The 22665-nt window shown below is 50.8% G+C and overlaps 1 protein-coding gene across 1 annotated transcript; it reads right to left on the bottom strand.

Annotated features, from left to right (window-relative positions):
* Positions 1–2536: 2536 nt before the first annotated feature.
* On the bottom strand, positions 2537–4231 carry LOC119968637 (E3 ubiquitin-protein ligase RNF182). Its single transcript, XM_038801260.1, has one exon. The coding sequence runs from the start codon at positions 4082–4084 to the stop codon at positions 3353–3355; it is 732 nt and encodes a 243-aa protein (XP_038657188.1). The 5' UTR covers positions 4085–4231; the 3' UTR covers positions 2537–3352.
* Between the last annotated feature and the right edge of the window lie 18434 nt (positions 4232–22665).

The raw sequence follows: 22665 nt of genomic DNA, 5'->3' as shown, positions 1-22665 counted from the left end.
ATGAAAACTTTTCTTCAGTGTTCACCAAGGAGAGGGGGGTCATGTTTTTGAGGATGAGAGTATGATACAGGCGGGTAGGTTGAAGGAGGTAGATGTTCTGAGGAAGGATGTATTTGCAAATTTGAAAAACCTGAGGGTCGACAAGTCCCCTGGACCAGATGGGATATATCCAAGGATTCTTTGGGAGGCAAGGGATGAGATTGCAGAGCCTTTGGCTTTGATCTTTGGGTCCTCGCTGTCCAAGGGGAATGTGCCAGAGGACTGGAGAGTGGCGAATGTTGTTCCTCTGTTCAAGAAAGGGAATAGGAATGACCTTGGTAATTATAGGCCGGTTAGTCTTACTTCGGTGGTCGGTAAGTTAATGGAAAATGTCCTGAAGGATAGGATTTATGACCATTTGGAAAGATGCAGCTTAATCCAGAATAGTCAACACGGATTCGTGAAGGGTACGTCTTGCCTTACAAATTTGATTGAATTCTTTGAGGAGGTAACTAAGTGTGTAGATGAAGGTAGAGCAGTTGATGTCGTATACATGGATTTTAGTAAGGCGTTTGATAGGATTTCCCATGGTCGGCTCATGAAGAAAGTAAGGAGGTGTGGGATAGAGGGAAATTTGGCCAATTGGATAAGTAACTGGCTATCACAAAGAAGACAGAGGGTGGTGGTGGATGGAAAATTTTCAGACTGCAGACCAGTTACCAGCGGTGTACCACAGGGATCAGTGCTGGGTCCTCTGCTATTTTGATTTTTATCAAAGACTTGGAGGAGGGGGCTGAAGGGTGGGTCAGTAAATTTGCTGATGTCATCAAGATTGGTGGAGTAGTGGATGAGATGTAGGCTGCAAAGAGACTTTGATAGGATGCAGAACTGGGCTGAAAAATGGCAGATGGAGTTTAACCCTGATAAGTTTGAGGTGATTCATTTTGGGAGGAAAGATTTGAATGTGGATTACATGGTTAACGGCAGGGTCTGAAGAATGTGGAGGAACAGAGAGATCTCGGAGTTCATGTCCATAGATCTCTGAAAGTTGCCACCCAAGTGGATAGAGCTGTGAAGAAAGCCTATGGTGTGTTAGCATTTATTAACAGGGGGATTGAGTTTAAGAGCCGTGAGGTTATGCTGCAACTGTACAAGACCTTGGTTAGACCACAATTGAAGTATTGTGTGTATTTCTGGTCACCTCATTATAGGAGGGATGTGGAAGCATTGGAAAGGGTGCAAAGGAGATTTACCAAGATGTTGCCTGGATTGGAGGGTAGGTCTTATGTGGAAAGGTTGAAGGAGCTAGGGCTTTTCTCATTGGAGCGAAGGAGGATGAGATGTGACTTAATTGAGGTGTATAAGATGATGAGAAGGATAGATAGAGTGTGATTCAGCGACTTTTTCCTTGGATGGATGTAGCTGTTACAAGGGGTCATAACTATAAAGTTCATGGTGGAAGATATAGGAGGGATGTCAGAGGTAGGTTCTTTACTCAGAGTGGTTGGGACATGGAATGCACTCCCAGCTATGGTAGTGGAGTCGGACACTTTAGGAACTTTCAAGCGGTTATTGGATAGGCATATGGAGTTCACTAGAATGATTTGGAGTAGGTTGATTTGATCTTAGTTTCAGACTAGTTCAGCACACATCGTGGGCCGAAGGGTCTGTACTGTGCTGTACAGTTCTATGTTCTAATACAAACACCCCACCGAGAGCAGCAACAGCTGCTGAAAACCCCTGGATCTAAATTCTGAACCCACTTTGAGATCACAATTCGTGCTCTGGTCTGAATTAGCTGAATTAATACTTATTTAATATTTTTAACTCCAGGATTTTAAAGGTATTTGCACTTTATACAAGCAAAAGTTAACATTGATTTGTTATTGATCCAGTTCTGCCTCCCAGGATTTTTATCGAAAATGTTTTATTTTGACACAAATCAGGGGTGGGATTCTCCTCTCCCGGGACTAAGTGCCCGCGCCATCATAACGGCGTTGCATTTCACGACGGTGCGAACAGGGCCCGGGCACGACCTACTGTGGGGGCCAGTACGACGCTGGAGCAGTTCACGCAGCTCATTCCTGCGCATGCGCAGTTGGGCATCCTGCGCATGCGTGGGGAACTTCTTATGTGCGCCGGCCCCTCATCAACATGTCGGCGGTGTTCTGGGGCCGGCCGCGGAAGGAGGGCCCCGATTACGGGCCAGACCCCTCCCCGGTGAATGAGCCCCCCTCCCACAGGCTGCCCCCCCCCCCCCAGCGTTCCCGCACAGTTCACGGCGGCAGCGACCAGGGGTGGACGGTGCTGGCGGGAAACTGTTGTGTCGGAGCGGCCGCTCGGCCCATCCGGGCCGGAGAATCGCCGCTCACCGTTTGCGGCGATTCTCCAAGTGGCCCGGCGAGATTCTCATGGCGCTGGCTTCGGGGGGGGGGGGGGGGGGTGGGAGAATTGCGTGCGGGTGTTGGGGCAGTGTGGTACGACTTGCACGCCGCCCCGGCGATTCTCCCATCTGGCATGGGGGGGGGGGGGGGAGAGAGAGAGAGAATACCGCCCCAGGTGTTCGATTCCAGAAATGAACGAGCTCCAGGAACCCACATGGATCGTTGCCTTGCGCTTCTTGTGTCTTGGTCTTACCAGTTTGAAGCCATTCTGCTACCAGAGAAACTCGGGACATTTCAACAAATATTGCGGATAGAAGCTGCCATTTGCTGAAACACAGGCATGGCGGTACAGTGGTTAGCACTGCTGCATCACAGCATTAGGGATCCAGGTTCAATTTCGGCCTCAGGTGACTGTCTGTGTGGAGTTTCCACGTTCTCCACCTGTCTGTGTGGGTTTCCTGCGGGTGCCCCAGTTTTCTCCCACAGTCCAAAGATGTTCAGGTTAGGTGGATTGGGCATGATAAATTGCCTCTTAGTGTCCAAAGGTTAGGTTGGGTTATGGGGATGGGCGAGAAGGTGGGCCTCGGTTAGGCTGGGTGCAGATGGGCCGAATGGTCTCTTTCTGCACTGTAGTGATTCTATGATTTTCTGTTATCTAGAGCTGGCCCAAGGTGTGAATTACAATGCTATTAGTATCTCAACCATTTATATCTTGTCCTACTTAACTTCTATCAAAAATAACATTAGAACAAAGACTATAGCACAGTCTGGCCCCATTTTTAGGCTGCCCTCATGGTAAATTGCCCTTTTTCTCCGAGCTAGCTTTCCAGCTGGAGACATTAATGTTAATCACAGACCTAATGACAACATGCATTCAATTCAACAGCAAGGTCGCAATGCTATGTACATATTTAAACATAATTCCAAACTGCTGCAGAATTGGGAGGTTACATCTCATTTCTGTTCCAAATGCTGCCCAGTATTTGTTGTTATCTGGTCAAACAGTGTAAGGTTTCATGAAAGACACATTGACAGAACCCGTAAACTACACATAGGACGAGACTTGAAGGGACAAGGCTGATGAAGATGATCCCAAGCGTGACATTCTGAATCACCAGCAGATAGATGCCAAGGGGAATTGAGCTGAAATACAATAGTCCCAAAGTCCAAGTGAGGAAGTGCGGAAATCCCTTCCAGAGACAAGGCCGGCACCTGTCTGTCACCTGCTGGCAGGATACGGATGTCAGGGAGTCCAAGCTGGAGGGCCTGTAGCTGATGATCGGTAATATGTTGCCGCTGTTTTTTTGAGATGATTCTCTCTGGGGATCCGTTAAAGCAATAATCAGGTAGTTTGAGGAGTTGCTGAGGTTTGCGAGATTGGCCGGTGTCAACATCAGCTCAGACGATGACCAATTCTTGGCCTTGTCTGGCTGGCTGAGCACTGCCATAATGTGGGGGTCATCCTGCAGCCGGCAGACCTTCTCTTTCGCCAAACTTGTCTCCTGTCTGCAGAATGGACAGCTGATGGTGTGGGCCGAGGAAGATTTCAGGTTGGCAACCCTCTGAAGACACTTTGCACAAACGCGATGTTGACAGTTTAGCACCTTAGGCTTTCTGGTGTGTACATCATAACAATTGTAGCAGATCCTGCACTCCAACTCACTCAGCGTCTCGAGGTGAATGTGTTTGCTTTCTGTCTCACATATCTGCTGCTGGCTCATAGTCACTGCTCAACCACACTAACTGCAAATTGTCAGCATGTCTCCTCACACTGGGGGTTACTCAAACCTCAGGACATGGAGTCACAGGGTCATTACAGGACAGTTACCATTCAGCCCCTCACTCGATTCACTCTGGAAATCAGACCACCTTCCTGTAAAAGATAAGAGAAACTGGTTAATGTCATAGTTTCCATGGTTACAACCCTATTCTCAATGACACCAGACTACGTATTGGCCAGGTCAGGCTCGGTTAGTTCTGGTTAATAAATGGGTACAGGATAAAATAGACCTCTCCACACCAAAACAAAGCATTTCCCTGTATTATCGTTACAGCAAGGATTGCAAACGCCATGTCTCCAGTTCTTCAGTTAAATTATGTGTTGTTTTATGATCTTACCTTTATAGTTGTTAACTCTTATGTCAACATGGCTCCAACCTTTGATGTTGTAATTGCATTTACTTCAGGGATACATTTGCCAGTTTCTCAAACACAAATCCCCATTTTCATCAGTTATGGTCAAATACACATGAACCATGAACTAGATATTTGAAACAATTCTAGCTAAATTTATTTTTCAATATTTTCTTTTCATAAACCATGTTGACTCTGCCTGATTACATTATGATTTTCTAAATTTCCTGCTACTACCTCCTTAATAAGGATTCTAGCATTTTCCCAATGACAGACGTTAGACTAACTCCCTCCTATTTTGAACAGAAGTGGAACGAACAAACGAAGTTTGCCAATCCACAAGGCCTTTTCCTGAAACTAGGTTAACTGATTTAGCCAATCATTGTCAGGTATGTCTGATGCGACCATCAATTCACTCAAGACACGAGTAGAAGTAAACTGTGGCTTTAATCGACTTACAACTGAGCCTGCCTGCGACATGAAGAACGGAGGGCAGGCTCACAAGACCGCAGCACTTTATACTTCCGGTAGTGGGAAGAGCATGGGCGGAGCCATGGGCGGAGCCAAGGGTGGAGCCTTGTACATGCTCCTCATCTCCCCCTGTGGGCAGAGCCATGCAACGGCTTACAGATGGAGCCCACAGGGACACAGTGATGCACAGTGTGAATTATACATATTATACATTCACTACACTGTCTTCCCGACTTAGAACATAGAACATAGAACGATACAGCGCAGTACAGGCCCTTCGGCCCACGATGTTGCACCGACATGGGAAGTCAAAAACTAAAGGCCATCTAACCTACACTATGCCATTATCATCCATATGCTTATCCAATAAACTTTTAAATGCCCTCAATGTTGGCGAGTTCACTACTGTTGCAGGTAGGGCATTCCACGGCCTCACCACTCTGCGTAAAAAACCTACCTCTGACCTCTGTCCTATATCTATTACCCCTCAGTTTAAGGCTATGTCCCCTTGTGCTAGCCACCTCCATGTTCAGAATGGAGTTCAGTTACCAGTGGCGTACCAGAAGGCTCTCACTGTCCACCCTATATAACCCTCTGATCATTTTGTAGGTCTCTATTAAGTCACCTCTTAACCTTCTTCTCTCTAACGAAAACAACCTCAAGTCCATCAGCCTTTCCTCATAAGATTTTCCCTCCATACCAGGCAACATCCTGGTAAATCTCCTCTGCACCCGTTCCAAAGCTTCCACGTCCTTCCTATAATGAGGCGACCAGAACTGTACGCAATACTCCAAATGCGGCCGTGCCAGAGTTTTGTACAGCTGCAACATGACCTCATGGCTCCGGAACTCAATCCCTCTACCAATAAAGGCCAACACACCATAGGCCTTCTTCACAACCCTATCAACCTGGGTGGCAACTTTCAGGGATCTATGTACATGGACACCAAGATCCCTCTGCTCATCCACACTACCAAGAATTTTACCATTAGCCAAATATTCCGCATTCCTGTTATTCTTTCCAAAGTGAATCACCTCACACTTCTCCACATTAAACTCCATTTGCCACCTCTCAGCCCAGCTCTGCAGCTTATCTATGTCCCTCTGTAACCTGCAACATCCTTCCGCACTGTCTACAACTCCACCGACTTTAGTGTCGTCTGCAAATTTACTCACCCAACCTTCTGCGCCCTCCTCTAGGTCATTTATAAAAATGACAAACAGCAACGGCCCCAAAACAGATCCTTATGGTACGCCACTGGTAACTGAACTCCATTCTGAACATTTCCCATCAACCACCACCCTTTGTCTTCTTTCAACTAGCCAATTTCTGATCCACATCTCTAAATCACCCTCAATCCCCAGCCTCCATATTTTCTGCAATAGCCGACCGTGGGGAACCTTATCAAACGCTTTACTGAAATCCATATACACCACATCAACTGCTCTACCCTCGTCTACCTGTTCAGTCACCTTCTCAAAGAACTCGATAAGGTTTGTGAGGCATGACCTACCTTTCACAAAACCATGCTGACTTGACTTCCAGTAGGGGAAGTAAGCGGTCAAAGGCAACGGAGCTCCGCAGGGGGGAACGCAGTCGCGTCCCGTTCCCCAGAAAAAAGTTGCGCCAAAGTGTGCAAACCGGCCGGACTGCCCCCCCCACCATACGGCAGGAGAACGCGGGGCAAGAAGAGCGGCGGCCCGGACCGAAGTCGGGACTGAGCAGAGAGGAGCCAGCGACAAAGAGGCCCCCCCTCACCCCACTCAGCAGCACCACGAGGCAGGGGCGGAACAAAGGAGGACTCCCGGCCTGACCAGAAGCCTCTCTCTCTCTCGACCCTCCTGACCCGGTGTGTGGGTGAGTGAGGGGAAAAAAAAAAGAAATTCCCCCTTTATTTTTTATATAAAAAAAAGTGTTAAAGGAGAGAAGAGGGGGAAATAAAGAGGAAAAAAGGGGGAAGAAAATGCCAGAAGGGAGCCAAAGCAGAGGGAGAAAGGGCACCAGAAGCACAAGGGGCCGTGGGTGAGCCCGTTCAGACAAGCTAACCGGTGCACGAAGTGGCGGAAAGGAAGGTTCGCCGCAACAAAAAGAACTGGACAGACAGAAGCATTTTCCCCCTGTGCCGGGGGGAACTGGAACTGGAAGGCAGCCTTTGCCGAGGCGCTGAGGGAACATTAGCAGGAAAACAAGGCAGAGGCTGGGGCAGACACGGAGGCCGTGGTGAAGGCAGCAATGGCGAAGGCCCTGGTGGAGGTGCAGCTCGCCCTGGGCAGAGCAGAGAAGAAACAGGAAGCCCAAGAGGCGACTATTAAGGAGCTGGAAAAGGGGCTTCCAGTGTGGACCATGGAGTAAGTGGTCACACACAAGGCAGCTCCTGCCCAAGGTTACAGAAAAGAGCTCTTTTTGTAATCAATACGGGGTGGAATTTTGATGAAAAGACGTAGGTGAATGTTGGAGGAGTACTTCCCCCCAAGGAATGGTATGTTTCTTGGTTACCAGATCCGGCAGAAACAGTGAGAGATTTGGCTGAAGCTGCAGTAAAGACAAAAGCCTCTTCCAGCATGCAGGCGGGGGAAGGGCAAGCTTAAAGGCTTCAAGCTGACTTGAGGGCCTTTATTAAAGCTGAATTCTAGCAGCAGAGGGAACAACTGTGAAAAGATCTCGCCAAGGCCATTGGCGAAGCGGTGACGAGACTTCCGGTGGCGGCCATGGAGGAGTAGGTCGCGCATTCAGCAGCTCCCGTCTGGAACGGACTCTCAGACCTTTTCCAGGAGTTTCCACGGACGTTTTGGAGCAGATTGGTGAAGCGAACACTGCCAAAAGGATTCCCTCTCTGTTGTATGGATAGCTGGACCAGGAGTGGCCGGGTGAAGCGTTTAAGTCCCAGCAGACAGAAGCATGCGGGGCGGGCGCCGAGGCACGGCATGGCGGCCGGTATAGACCAGGGTCCATGGGCGCAGTGGTCACAGGAGCAACAGGAGTTCCTTAGGGGCTACTTTGCTGATCTTAAAAAGGACATGCTGGCCCTGATGAAGGCATCAATAGACCAAATGATCGCAACTCAGGCAACACAAGGGAAAGTGATTAAGGAGATGGAAAAAAAGCTATTCGACCATGAGGACGAGTTGGTCGTATTGGCCTTTAAGGTGGAGGCGCAGGATGACCTCCACAAGAAGTGGCAGGAGAGGCTGGAGGACCTAGACAACAGGTCCAGGAGACAGAACTTGAGAATTGCGGGCCTCCCCGAAGGTGTGGAGGGGTCAGATGCGGGAGCATTTGTGTCCAAGATGCTGGAGACGCTGATAGGGACGTGGGTATTCCCTCGACCCCTGGAGCTGAACGGGGCACACAGAGCCCTCGCAAGGAAGCCCAAGGCGAATGAACCGCCGAGGGCCATGGGGGTGAGATTTCATCGCTTCTCGGACAAGGAACTTGTCTTGCGGTGGGCAAAAAAAGAACGGAGCAGCAGGTGGGAGAACAGCGTGATACACATCTATCAGGACCTGGGTACGGAGCTGGCCAAGAGGAGTGCTGGATTCAACCGGGTGAAGGCGACCCTCTTCAGCAAGGGCGTGAAATTTGGGATGCTACACCCAGCGAGGCTATGGGTCACGTACAGGGAACGGCATCACTATTTTGAGTCGCCGGACGAGTCGTGGTCATTCGTCAAACAAGAAAAGCTGGACTCGAATTAAAGGACAGTTAAGCTTTGGTGGAATGCGGCGGTGGGGTTGGGTAACACGGTATCGTTTCTAATATAAGATTGTATACAATGTTGGGTGCGTGTAAGGGCTGTGGTGATGGCTGGAGGGTGCAGTGTTTTCGGCAAAGTTGAGATACGGAGGGGGGGAGGGGGCCCTGTGCTTAGTGCGATTGTTTTGGGAAGTTGGAGCCTTGGTTCAACAAGTGTCTCCTCATGGGGCAATGTTAGTGTCTTTTGTTTATTTTTTGTTTCGTATTAGTATTTACTCACTGGGGCTGGACAGGTAGTTTAATTGGTTTATTCATGTGGGGAGAAGGGTCCGGACAATGAAGCGACAGTCTGATCGGCGCCAGGGGAGGGAGCTGCCGGGTCAGCATGGGTCAGCTGACTCTCGGGAACGTAGTGGGGGGTGAGCAAGGGGGGTTTTGGGTCGTGGGGCTGTTGGGGGGGGGGGCGTGCGAGGGGAGGGAGGGGGGATGCTGCTTTGCTGACAGAGGAGGTATCAATTTTGGGGTACCAACTGAGGGTCTGGGGTGGTGGCTCCCTGTGGGGGAGCTCGAGGAAGCGAAGGGCGCGGGCTCGAGGTTGGCCAAGAAAGGGCGATGGCTAGTCGGCGGGGGGGGGGGGGGGGGGGGGGGGGGGGATTATCCCCCGTCCAGGCTGATCACGTGGAATGTGAGGCCTTTGAATGGGCCGGTCAAAAGAGCACGCATGTTCGCGCATCTAAAGGGGTTAAAGGCAGATGTAGCAATGCTTCAGGAGACACATTTAAAGCTCGCAGATCACACAAGATTGAGAAAGAGATGGGTAGGCCAAGTGTTCCATTCTGGGCTGAATTCGAAGACCAGGGGGGGTAGCAATTCTGATCCGTAAGGGTGTGGCATTCGAGGCTGGGAGAATTGTGGCAGATAAGGGGGGCAGGTATATAATGGTGAGTGGAAAGTGGGATGGTGTTTGTGAACCTCTACGCTCCGAATTGGGATGATGTGAAATTTATGAGACGCATGCTAGGCAAAATCCCGAACTTAGAGTCACACCACCTGATCATGGGGGGGAGACTTTAACACAGTCATTGACCCCAAGCTGGACCGTTCGAAGTCCAGGACAGGAAAGCTACCAGCAGTGGCTGAGGAACTGAAGGGTTTTATGGAGCAGATGGGGGAGGGTGGATCCCTGTAGGTTCACGTGGCCGGGAGCGAAGGAGTTCTCTTTTTTCTCCCGCGTTCATAAGGTTAATTCCCGCATAGGCTACTTTGTCTTGAGCAGGGCGTTAATCCCAAAGGTGGCAGGGACAGAATACTCAGCAATCACAGTCTCGGACCATGCCCCGCACTGGGTGGACCTGCGGCTTAGTGAGGAGAGAGGGCAGTGCCCACTCTGGAGACTAGCTGTGGGGCTGCTGGCGGACGAAGAGGTTTGTGGGCGGATTAGCAGGAACATCCAGGATTACCTGGAAACAAACAATAAGAGTGAGGTAGCAGTGGCAACAGTCTGGGAGTCTCTGAAGGCAGTTGTCAGAGGGGAACTCATCTCAATTCGATCCCACAGGGAAAAGAGAGAAAGAGCCGAGAGGGAGAGACTGGTGGAAGAGATACTCCGAGTGGACAGGAGATACACGGAGGCCCCCGAGGCGGGGCTACTGAGGGAGTGGCAGAGTCTGCAGGTGGAGTTCGAACTGCTGACCACAGGGAAAGCGATAGCACAGCTGAGGAAGGCAAGGGGGCAGTCTATAAGTACGGGGAGAAAGCGAGTGGAATGCTGGCACACCAACTGCGAAAGAGGGAGGCGGCCAGGGAAATCGGGGGAGTAAGGAATAAGGAGGGTAACATGGTCTTGGATCCAGAGGGGGTGAACAAAGTCTTTAAGGAATTTTATAGTAAGCTATACGAGTCAGAGCCCCTGACGGGAGCGGAAGGGATGGGGCAATTTTTGGACCAGTTGAGGTTTCCAAAGGTGGAAGAGGATTTGGTGGAGGGGCTGGGGGCCCCAATTGAATTGGAGGAGATTGTCAAGGGTATAGAGGGCATGCAATCGGGTAAAGCCCCGGGGCCGGATGGTTACCTGGTAGAATTCTAGAAGAAATTTTCGGAAATATTGAGCCCACTCCTGATGAGGACCTTCAATGACGCTAGAGTGAAAGGAACCCTCCCCCCAACAATGTCACAGGCCTTGATCTCACTCATTCTTAAACAAGGGAAGGACCCAGAACATTGCGGGTCATACAGGCCGATTTCGCTTTTAAACGTGGATGCCAAATTGCTAGCTAAGTGTGGTGGTATGATTAACATAGCTGCCTGCCATTGGTGCAGAACACCGGCTTACCATTGGCCCTGGTCGGTCATGTGCCTCTCGACCGATTGGTTGAGACCAGTCATGTAACGGCTCCCCGATTGGTCGAGAGGCTGAGGGAGGCGGGGTATAAATACCCAGTACTCTCGGCGGTCGTCCATTTACTGTAGTCGACCGCAGGGCTAACATCTAGCTGATTAAAGCCATATTTTTGTACAGCAACTAGTCTCGCATTCAATTGATGGTACATCACTCAGATGCTGGCCACAAGAATTGAGGATTGCAACCCAGGGGTGATAGAGGAAGACCAGGCTGGTTATGTTAAAGGCAGACAACTCAAAGGAGACTTTTGAATATTATTATGATGCCCTCAGAGGGAGGGGAGGCGGAGGTGATAACAGCAATGGACGCAGAGAAAGCCTTTGACCGGGTGGAGTGGGGGTACCTGTGGGAAGCGATGGGTAGGTTCGGGTTTGGTGGGGGCTTTATTGGCTGGGTGAAATTGCTGTCGCAAGTGTATGTACAAACCGGCTGAGGTCGGGGTACTTCGTGCTTCACCGGGGAACGAGGCAGGGGTGTTCCCTCTCCCCGTTACTATTTGCCCCAGCTATAGAACCACTAGCTATGGTGCTGAAAGCCTCAAGGAACTGGCGGGGACTGGTTAGGGAGGGGGTGGTGGTGGAACATCGGATCTCGCTATACGCGGATGATTTGCTCCTGTACATTTCACACCCTGTGGAGGGGATAGGGGAGGTTCTGCGGATCTTGAGGGATTTTGGTACTTTTTCAGGGTGCAAACTGAACATGGGAAAGAGCGAGATGTTTGTGATCCAGGCCAAGGGGCAGGAGGAGAGACTGAAAGAGCTGCCGCTCAGGATGGTAGAGAAACGTTTTCGTTACCTGGGTATACAGGTGGCCAGGAAATGAGATGCCCTGCACAGGCTCAACCTGACCCAGTTGGTGGAGCAAATGGAAGGGGACTTTAAAAGGTGGGACATGCTCCTGCTGTCTCTGGTATGGAGGGTGCAGACCGTGCAAATTACTGTCCTCCCCAGATTTTTGTTTGTCTTTCAGTGCCTCCCCATCTTCATCCCTACGGCCTTCTTTAAGCGGGTGAGTAGGATCATTACGGGCTTTGTGTGGGCGAATAAGACCCCGTGAGTAAGGAGATCGCTGTTGGAGTGCAGTCGGTGGGGGGAGGGGGGGGGGGGGTGTTGGCGCTGCCTAACTTTCGCAACTACTACTGGGCGGCCAATATAGCTATGATTAGGAAGTGGCGATGTGGAGGGGGGTGGGGGGGGGGCGGAGGCGGTGTGGGAGCAGCTGGAGGCGGCATCATGTAAAGGTACTAGTCTGGGAGCTCCTTTGCCATTCTCGCCGACCCGCTGCTCCACAAGTCCAGTGGTGGTGTTGACACTGCGGATCTGGGGACAGTGGAGGAGGTACAAGAGGGTGGAGGGAGCGTCGGACTGGACCCCGATATGCAACAACCACAGGTTTGTCCCGGGTAGGATGGATGGTGGGTTCCAGAGCTGGCAGAGGGCGGGCATCAGAAGGATGGGAGATCTGTTCAGAGACGGAAGCTTTCCCAGTTTGAAGGCGCTAGAAGACAAATTTAATCTGCCGCCAGGAAACAGCTTTAAATATCTGCAAGTACGAGCCTTCCTGAAAAAACAGCCTTTCCGACGCTGCCGCCACTGATGATACAGGACAGGGTGGTCTCTGGCACCTGGGTGGGGGAGGGGAGGGTGTCGGATATCTACCAGGAACTACAGGAGGCGGAGGAAACCCCGGTGGAGGAACTCAAGGGCAAGTGGGAGGAGGAGCTAGGTGAGGAGTTGGAAGCGGGTCTGTGAGCAGAGGTCCTGGGCAGGGTTAATTCCTCCTCATCATGTGCCAGGCTCAGTCTAATTCAATTTAAGATGGTCCACCGGGCACACATGACGGCAGCAAGAATGAGCAAGTTTTTTTGTGGTAGAAGACAGTTGTATGAGGTGCAAGGGCAACCCTGCAAACCATGTCCACATGTTCTGGGCATGCCCGGAGCTTAGAGTGTTCTGGCAGGGATTAGCGAGGGCAATGTCCAAGGCGCTTAACACACAGGTGGTGCCGAGTCTAGAGGTAGCGATCTTTGGAGTGTCAGAAGACCCAGGAGTTCAGGGGGCGAAAAAGGCTGACATCTTGGCCTTTGCCTCCCCCGTATCCCAGAGACGGATTGTGGAGGGACTCGAAGCCCCCGAGTTTAGAGACTTGGGTTACTGACATGGCTGGGTTTCTCAGCCTCGAGAAAATAAAGTTTGCCTCAAGAGGGTCTACGTTAGGGTCCTCTCAGAGGTGGCAGCCGTTCGTCGACTTTCTCGGGGGAATTTAAAATGTCAGCAGCAGCAGCAATCCGTGGGGGAATGGGGGGGCGGGGTGGTAGTTGGGGGGGGGGGGTGAGTGCTTCATTGGGATGGTGTGAGAAGACTGGGTTGCGTGGGGTAATGTCTATTTAATTGTTATTGTGTATTCTCTTTTTGCACTATGTTAATGTTCACTCTAGTTTGTTTTGTTATTATGGTTACTACTGTTTTATTGTGAAAAATTCTGCAAAACCTTAATAAAAATACTTTTTTAAAAAAGGAGCTGGAAAAGGCCGTGACCGACAAGAGCGACCAGATCGCGGCCCTGGAGAAGGGGGTGGCGAAACTGGTCACAACGCAGGGGAGCCTGAAGGGCAGAGTGGACGATCAGGAAAATCACTTGAGAAGGCAAAATGTAAGGATAGTGGGCCTTCCAAAAGGCAGAACCCCCACACCATACGTGGCCGAGATGCTGGGCAACTTATTGGGGAGGAAAACTTTCTCCAAAAGTGGGGAGGAAAACTTTCTCCAACCCACCAGAAATGGACAGAGCACACCGATCCTTGCTCCCGAAGCCCAAGGCAGGGGATCAACCGAGGGCAGTTACAGCTAAACTGCACCGGTACCAAGACAGGGAAACAATCCTGCGCTGGGCCAGGCAAAACAGAACCTGCAAATGGGAAGGGCATTAGAGTCAGAGTCTACGAGGACATTGGGGCAGACCTAGCCAGGAGACGGGCTGAATTCAATAGAGCGAAAGCAGCTCTTCACAAGAGCAACATACGTTTTGGTATGCTGTACCCAGCAAAGCTCTGGGTCACATACCAAGAAATAGAGTACTTCTTCACAGCCCCCGGCGAAGCAAACAAGTTTGTTGAGGAACACGGGCTGGAAAACTGACAGCTAGGGTAGAAATAAGGGCCCTTGGCAAGGAGCAACAGCACGCCGATGGGGGCGGGGGTGGGGGGGGGGGGTGGGGGTGTGTGTGTGTGTGTGTGTGTGAGGTAACACCAGCCCCCCCCCCTCCCCCCCCCCCCCCCCCCCCCGCCACGGCAAGCGCACCCGGAACAAAATGCAAACCACTACCCAAGGGACTGTTTCAAGTGGGAGACCAGGGCCCAGCAGGAGGGGACGAGAGTAGCGGAGAAGGGAGAGCAAGCGAGAAGAGCGCAAGGTAGAATAGGGGAAGAGCGGGCAGAAAACTGGAGAAATCAGGCGAGGGAGAATCGAGACAGTAACTCGCTGTACTAGCAGTACTGGCACTGGAAGGTGTGCAGAGGAGATTCACTAGGTTAATCCCAGAGCTGAAGGGGTTGGATTACGAGGTTGAGTAGACTGGGACTGTACTCGTTGGAATTTAGAAGGATGAGGGGGGATCTTATAGAAACATTTAAAATTCTGAAGGGAATAGATAGGATAGATGCTGGCAGGTTGTTTCCACTGGCGGGTGACAGCAGAACTAGGGGGCATAGCCTCAAAAGAAGGGGAAGTAGATTTAGGACTGAGTTTAGCAGGAACTTCTCCACCCAAAGGGTTATGAATCTATGGAATTCCTTGCCCAGTGAAGCAGTTGAGGTTTCTTCGTTAAATGTTTTTAAGGTAAAGATAGATAGTTTTTTGAAGAATAAAGGGATTAAGGGTTATGGTGTTCGGGCCGGAAAGTGGAGCTGAGTCCACAAAAGATCAGCCATGATCTAATTGAATGGCGGAGCAGGCTCGAGGGGCCAGATGGCCTACTCCTGCTCCTAATTCTTATGTTCTTATGTTCCCAAGAAGGGGGGCACCGCTCTAGTAGGAAAGCTAGCGCCGGAGGCGTGCAACAAGGCAGAGCTGCGGCGAGCCCCCAATAGGGAGGACGGTGCCAGGCAGGGTGGGGGGGGGGGGGGGGAAGGTAACCACACAACAGGGGTAGGGGAGCAAACGGGGATAGGAAAGGGAGAAAGAGGGATAAACGGGAGAGGGGGTAAAAAGGGGGAATAGGGGGGAAAGGGAGGTGAAGGAAATAAACCATTTTCTGATGGGTAAAAGGCTATTTTATTGTAAATATTAAAGCCTAGTTTTTAATACCCATTTTAAAATAAGGATTTCAGTATTCATAACCTTAGATCATGACAAAACACATAACTTAAACAGAGATACAAAGCCTGACACATCCACAAACTAATTGGAGATTAAAACAACATTTTTACTGACAATATGAACGGACTATTGTTCTAATAAACAGATTTCAAAGTTAGTTTCATATTAAGAAATGAGCTGTACCAGTAGTCAAGATCAAGGTCGAAATAAGCACCATAGCAAGACTGAAGACACCATTGTTCAGAATATGGATAAAGTAAAGTCAGCAGAAAACCAGTAAAAACTAGTCTTGATGACAGCACAAAATCACATTCCATAGCATACACAAATGTTCAAACATGAAACATTTAAAACTTATGTTGTACATTGAGGACTGACGGTTAACCATCGAATCAAATGTATTTGAAACTCACCCAAACCAATTAGGATGTCATAGAGGTATAGACAGATCACTTCAGACTGATAACATTCTCCTTAAACATGAGGGTCTGCACAGCCATTTTCTATCCAGGATCACTCTATACTTTGATCTAACTATTTGCTATCCTTATTTTCATATTTTCACTTTTCCACTCTAACTCTTGAAGTTCATGCAAGCTGTTTTGCCATAAGCAAGAAACAATTCCTGTATTATTTTGAAAGTTAAATTGTTTTATAAATTACTTCTCTTCAAGTCCTTGGCTAGCATGGCTTTATTGAGAACAGATTTAAGTTTCTCTCAATTGTAATCAAGTAGAGGCAATAAAAGATTCTTGTTTGCATCCGAGACGTTTAACTCAAATTTCTACTGAATTTTAGTGTTGCGAGACTTCACTTGAACCGCATAGAACATAGAAAAATACAGCACAGAACAGGCCCTTCGGCCCACGATGTTGTGCCGAAATTTTGTCCTCGATTAAGAACAAATTAATCTGCACCCCATCATTCTACCGTAATCCATGTACCTATCCAATAGCCGCTTGAAGGTCCCTAATGTTTCTGACTCATGGTAGATCTCCACAGGAGGGACCTGGGTGGGGGGTTACACAGGGAATTAGAGACAGACTAATCTAGAAAGAGAACAACAATAAGGCTACAAAGTGCCACAACCAAGGGCTCGGAATAAGGAATCACTGCAAGCAGCCACCCAGTACAGTCTCTGGGCGAAGGGAGACCCCAGAGTGCAGGGGCAGACCCGTGTGGCGGACGCAACATTGGCGGCCAGGTTGGGTGCCCCCTGGACAAAGGGAAACCCCGGAGCGCAGGGACCTGACCGCATGGAGAGAGCAGCGACAGCGGCCATCCTGGACGAACCCCAAACAAAGGGAAACCCCGGAGGGCAGGGACCTGACCGCATGGAGAGAGCAGTGACAGCGGCCATCCTGGACGGACCCCAAACAAAGGGAAACCCCGGAGGGCAGGGACGCGTCCACCAGGTAAGTATGGTTAATCCCACAGGAGCAAGGGGGCAGAAGCCCCCCACCAGGATAGTCACCTGGAACGTAAGAGGACTCAACGTCCCAGTGAAGAGATCCACAGTCCTCACCCACCTAAGAAATATGAATGCCGACATAGTCTTCCTCCAAGTGACACACCTGAGAGAGCAGGACCGACTGCGGGTAAGAAAGGGCTGGGTGGGACAAACCTACCATTCCTGCTACTGGACGAGGGCCAGGGGGGGTGGCAATACTGATCGGCAAGAAGACGATGTTTAGGGCGACAAAGTCGGTTACGGACCCGGGGGGACGGTACGTCATGGTCAGCGGGGCCCTGGATGGGGCACCGGTGGTACTAGTCAACGTGTACGCTCGCAACTGGGACGACATGAGCTTCATCAAGAAGACAATGGCAGAAATCCCGGACATAGCGACCCACCGACTAAACATGGGGGGTGGGGGGACTTCAACTGTGCACAGGATCCAAAGACAGACAGATCAAACCCCAAAACGGGGAAAACCTCAAACATGGCAAGGGAACTCAGTCACTATATGGAGCAGATGGGAGCGGTGGACCCCTGGAGGTTCGCCCACCCGGGGGAGAAGGAATTCTCCTTCTTCTCCCCAGTACACAACGTATACACCAGAATTGACTTCTTTGTGGTGGGGAAAACGGTGCCTCCAGGGATAGACAAGGTGGAATACTCCGCAATTGTGATATCAGACCACGCTCCACATTACATGGACGTGCGGCTCGAGACGGGCAGGGCCCAATGCCCCACATGGCGGTTAGACATTGCCCTACTAGCAGACAAGGCCTTAAATGAAAAGATATCGCAACCCATAGCAGAGTACACGGAGAACAACCAGAACGGGGAGGTCTCACCCTCCACGTTCTGGGAAGCGCTAAAGGCTGTGATAAGAGGGGAAATCATCGCTTTCAAAGCGCGAAGTGATAGGGAGGAAAGGGTGGCTAGGCAGCAGCTGGTCAACTCCATACTGGAGGTAGACCATAAATACTCTGAGGCCCTGACTGTAGAGCACCAGGCAGAGAGGAAAGAACTACAAAGGAACTTTGATCTGCTCTCCACCAGGAAAGCAGTGCACCAACTCCGCCAGGCACGCGGGGCCCTGTACGAACACGGAGACAATGCCAGCCGCCTGCTGGCACACCAGTTGAGAAAGCAGGCAGCCACCAGAGAAATTGCACAAATCAGGGATACCACAGGCACATTAGAAACAGAACCCAAAAAGATCAACAAAACCTTGAAGGCCTTCTACCAAGGGCTGTACACCTCAGGGCCCCCAATGGAGGAGTCTGGGATGAAACGGTTCCTTGATGGACTGGACATACCAGTCGTGGGGGAGGGCAGAAAATGGGGCTTGGAAGCACCACTAGCTCTGGGAGAGATCATGGACTGCATTAGGTAGCATGGTGGTTAGCATAAATGCTTCACAGCTCCAGGGTCCCAGGTTGGGTTACGGGTATAGGGTGGGAGTGAGACTTTGCGCTCTCTGCCTCCCCTGCGGATCCCCCTCCAGCTTTTTGCTGCTCTGAGAGCAATTGCTAATGGTTCGATTGCTAGGGCGAACTGCAGCGGGGACAGTGGCATTAGCGGGGACATCCCTGTCTGGTGCACCTGTGCAGCTGGAAGTATTGGGAGTTGGAGTTGTTGGTCCGTAAGCTAACCATGGGGGCATTGTATAGGAGCTTTACCCAGGAGGTGAACCCTGTTCCAAGCCCGAACCGCTCCAGTACCTCTATGAGGTATTTCCATTCGACCCTGTAGAAGGCCTTTTCTGCGTCTAGGGATACATGGGTTTGAGTAGGGTAATCATTGCTCGGCACAACATCGAGGGCCGAAGAGCCTGTTCTGTGCTTTACTGTTCTATGTTCTATGTTCTATTAGCTCCATGCAGACGGGGAAGGCGCCGGGACCGGACGGATTCCCGGCGGACTTCTACAAAAAATTTGCGACAGCGCTGGCCCCGCACCTGCGGGAGATGTTCACAGACTCGCTAGCCAGGGGCACACTGCCACCCACGTTAGCACAGGCCTCAATCTCGCTGATACCTAATAAAGATAAAGGCCCAAAGGAATGTGGGTCATACAGACCCATCTGTATGAACGCAAATGGCAAAATATGGCCATAATCCTAGCCAACAGGTTAGAAGACTGTGTGCCTGAGGTGGTCACAGAGGACCAGACGGGTTTTGTCAAAGGTAGGCAGCTAACCTCGAACATCAGGCAGCTGCTGAATGTGGAAACGACCCCATTCGGGAAGAGAACACCAGAGGTGATTGTCTCCCTAGACGCAGAAAAGGCCTTCGACAGGGTCGAATGGAAATACCTCATAGAGGTACTGGAGCGGTTCGGGCTTGGAACAGGGTTCACCTCCTGGGTAAAGCTCCTATACAACGCTCCCATGGTTAGCTTACGGACCAACAACTCCAACTCCCAATACTTCCAGCTGCACAGGGGCACCAGACAGGGATGTCCCCGCTAATGCCACTGTCCCCGCTGCAGTTCGCCCTAGCAATCGAACCATTAGCAATTGCTCTCAGAGCAGCAAAAAGCTGGAGGGGGATCCGCAGGGGAGGCAGAGAGCGCAAAGTCTCACTCTGTGCAGATGACCTGCTCCTCTACATCTCGGACCCACAAAGCAGCATGGACGGAATCATCGCACTCCTGAAAGAGTTTGGCGCCTTCTCGGGCTACAAACTCAACATGAGCAAAAGCGAGATCTTCCCGGTACACCCGCAAGGAGTAGATCTATCCCGATCTCCATCCCCAAGGCCCTTTTCAAAGCACTAGACAAACTAATCATGGCGTTCCTATGGGGGGGGGGGGGGACAATGCTAGGATCCCAAAGAAGGCCGTGCAAAAAACAAAGTCCAGAGGGGGGCTAGCCCTCCCAAATCTATGAGCGATCAAGGAGCCAGAAGCCGAGTGGGTGCGCGCGGAGGAGGCCTCCTGCACGGGGACCTCCCTCCGGGCCCCCGCCAATGTGGCACTCCCATCCCCACAGAAAAAAACACTCCAGCAGCCCAGTGGTGACAGCCACCCTCCAGTCCTGGAACCAACTACGGCAGCAATTTGGTCAGACTAAAATGTCAGACAAAGCTCCGATCTGCAACAACCGTAGGTTCACACCAGCACTGATTGACGCCACCTTCAAAACGTGGGGATAGGACGGAGAGACACTGACAGTCAGGGACCTATACACGGATGGCAGTATCGCAACACTGGACAAATTGACAGAGAAATTCCAGCTAGCCAAGGGGAACGAACTAAGGTACCTGCAACTCAAAAACTTCCAAAGAAAGGAGACAAGGACGTATCCACAACCGCCACAACAGACATTACTGGAAGAGTTACTGGACGCAAGCATCCTAGATAAATGGAACTGCAGCAACATGCATGACCGACTCGTAGAAAGGGCCGACACCGTACTGGAAGCAACAAGAAAGAAATGGGAGGAGGACCTGGGGATTGAGATAGGGTGGGGACTCTGGAACGAAGCACTGCATAGGGTCAACTCCACCTCCACGTGCACAAGGCTCAGCCTGACGCAACTAAAAGTGGTACATGATGTGTTGGGTAAGCTGGGTCTGCGAGGACGGCGTTTACTGCAGTAGTGAGAGAGACAGGCTTCCAACACGAAGAAATGCAACTCTATTTTATTGAACTCTTAATTATCATACATACTTAAACTGTGGGTTGACACTATGCTGAGTTGACTGGAGACCGGAGGCTAACCTGACCAGACTATTTTACTACCACATGGTGGATGTTCTAGTTGTTGCTCACGGGCTCTGGCTGTCTCAGAGGCTGGATCCCAAGAGAGTGGGAAAACTAGTGCCCTCTGGCTTTATAGTGGTCGTGTCCTGTCTGGTGATTGGCTGCTGTGTTCTGTGTGTTCATTGGTCATCCTGTGTGTCAATAAATGCCTGTCTGTGCACCATCATATACTTGTATGTATATTATGACATCTCCCCTCCTTTTGTTTTACCTTTTAAAAAAATGTGTATAGGTCAATAAATAGTGAGTGTGTATAGGAGCCTGACTATATACAAAGTACATGAACGTATTTACATGGGAAGGTGTCCAGTGCAGATAGAGGGCAGATAACATATTAGGAAGAAACAATATGTAGAGATGTGTAAAGGAAGCACAAGGCAATGAAACATTCAGTCTATAAATTCAGTCTCTCTGGCGGGCGACGAATTCTGGTTGACCGCCTCAAGGGTGAGTCAGGGGCCGCCGGCACTGGAACGGGCGGAGCTACGTCCAATGTAGAGGGTGGCAAAATAACTGGCAGATCGGTGACCTCTTGGAAGGGTGTGTCCTGAGGAATCAGCAGGCGAGGCGGGACGTCACGGTTAGGTGGCGGCGTGGAAGCAGCCGCAGTGCCCGCCTATTACGCCGAAGAAAAGAGCCATCATGCATGCGAATGAGAAATGATCTGGGGGCCACTTGCTTGACCACCGCAGCTGTGACAGACCAGCCACCGTCAGGTAGCTGAACACTAACTCGGTCGGCAGGGACGAGAGCAGGGAGATCTGTGGCGTGGGCGTCATACACCGACTTGCCTTGGGCCCGAGACAGTTGCATTCTTTGCAGGACCGGAAAATTGTCAAGGTCCAGGATGTGGATAGCCGGCATCGTCGTCCGTAGTGTGCGGTTCATCAGCAGCTGTGCTGGGGACAGGCCAGCGGACAAAGGAGTCGCCCTGTAGGCTAGCAGCGCCACGTTAAAATCTGAACCCGAGTCAGCAGCTTTGCACAACAGTCTTTTAACAATGTGTACCCCTTTTCAGCTTTCCCATTCGACTGGGGGTAGTGGGGGCTTGAAGTGACGTGCGTAAAGTTGTACTGCCGGGCAAAATCCGTCCATTCCTGACTGAAGAAGCACGGGCCATTATCAGTCATGACTGTAAGTGGAATGCCATGACGGGCAAAGGTCTCTTTGCATGCCCTGATGAATGTTGCTGCTGTGAGGTCAGTACGTCTCGGGGTAGTTAGAAAAATAGTCCACGAGGAGGACAGAGACTCGACCCTTTGCATGAAAGAGATCAATACCAACTTTGGTCCGTGGGGAGGACACCAGTTCATGCGGCTGCAAAGTCTCTTTCGGCCGAGCCGGCTGTAACCGTTGGCATGTTGGGCAATTGAGGACCGTGTTGGAGATATCCTGACTGATGCCAGGCCAATATACTGCCTCTCGGGCTCGACGGCGACACTTTTCGACCCCAGGTAACCTTCGTGGATTGGCCGAGGACCAGCTCTCGCATGCTCTGTGGGATTACTATCCTGTCCAGTTTCCTTAGTATGCCATCCACTACCGCCAGATCGTCCTTTACATTATAGACCTGTGGCACTGCCCTTTTACAAACCATCCGTGAGATGGCGCATGACCCGCTGGAGTAAAGGATCCCTGGCCGTCTCCTGACGAATCTGCACGACCCTTTCATCAGTGGCCGGAAAGTTGGATGCACAAAACTTCACATGAGCGTCGATCTGACAGACGAAGTCTAACTGCTCACACGGCGTGGTTATGGAGCGAGAGAGAGTCGGCCACAATGAGCTCCTTGCCCGGGGTGTAGACCAGGTCAAAATTGTAGCGGCGGAGTTTGAGGAGGATACGTTGTAACCATGGCATCATGTCACTGAGGTCTTCCTGGATGATATGAACCAATGGCCTGTGGTCCGTCTCGACCGTGAATTTGGGGAGTCCATACACGTAATCATGGAATTTGTCAATCCCTGTGAGGAGGCCCAGGCATTCTTTTTTAATCTGAGCGTATCGTTACTCAGTAAGTGTCATGGCTCGAGATGCATATGCGACTGGGGCCCAGGAGGAGGATTTG

The sequence above is a fragment of the Scyliorhinus canicula genome, chromosome 7 (genome assembly GCF_902713615.1).
Source record: "Scyliorhinus canicula chromosome 7, sScyCan1.1, whole genome shotgun sequence".
In the NCBI taxonomy this organism is placed as follows: Eukaryota; Metazoa; Chordata; class Chondrichthyes; order Carcharhiniformes; family Scyliorhinidae; genus Scyliorhinus; species Scyliorhinus canicula.
This window is presented reverse-complemented; position numbering and strand designations above follow the sequence as displayed.

Excerpts from the sequence above, each read along its gene's own strand:
- LOC119968637 (XM_038801260.1), bottom strand. The coding sequence starts at position 4,084 with ATGAGCCAGCAGCAGATATGTGAGACAGAAAGCAAACACATTCACCTC.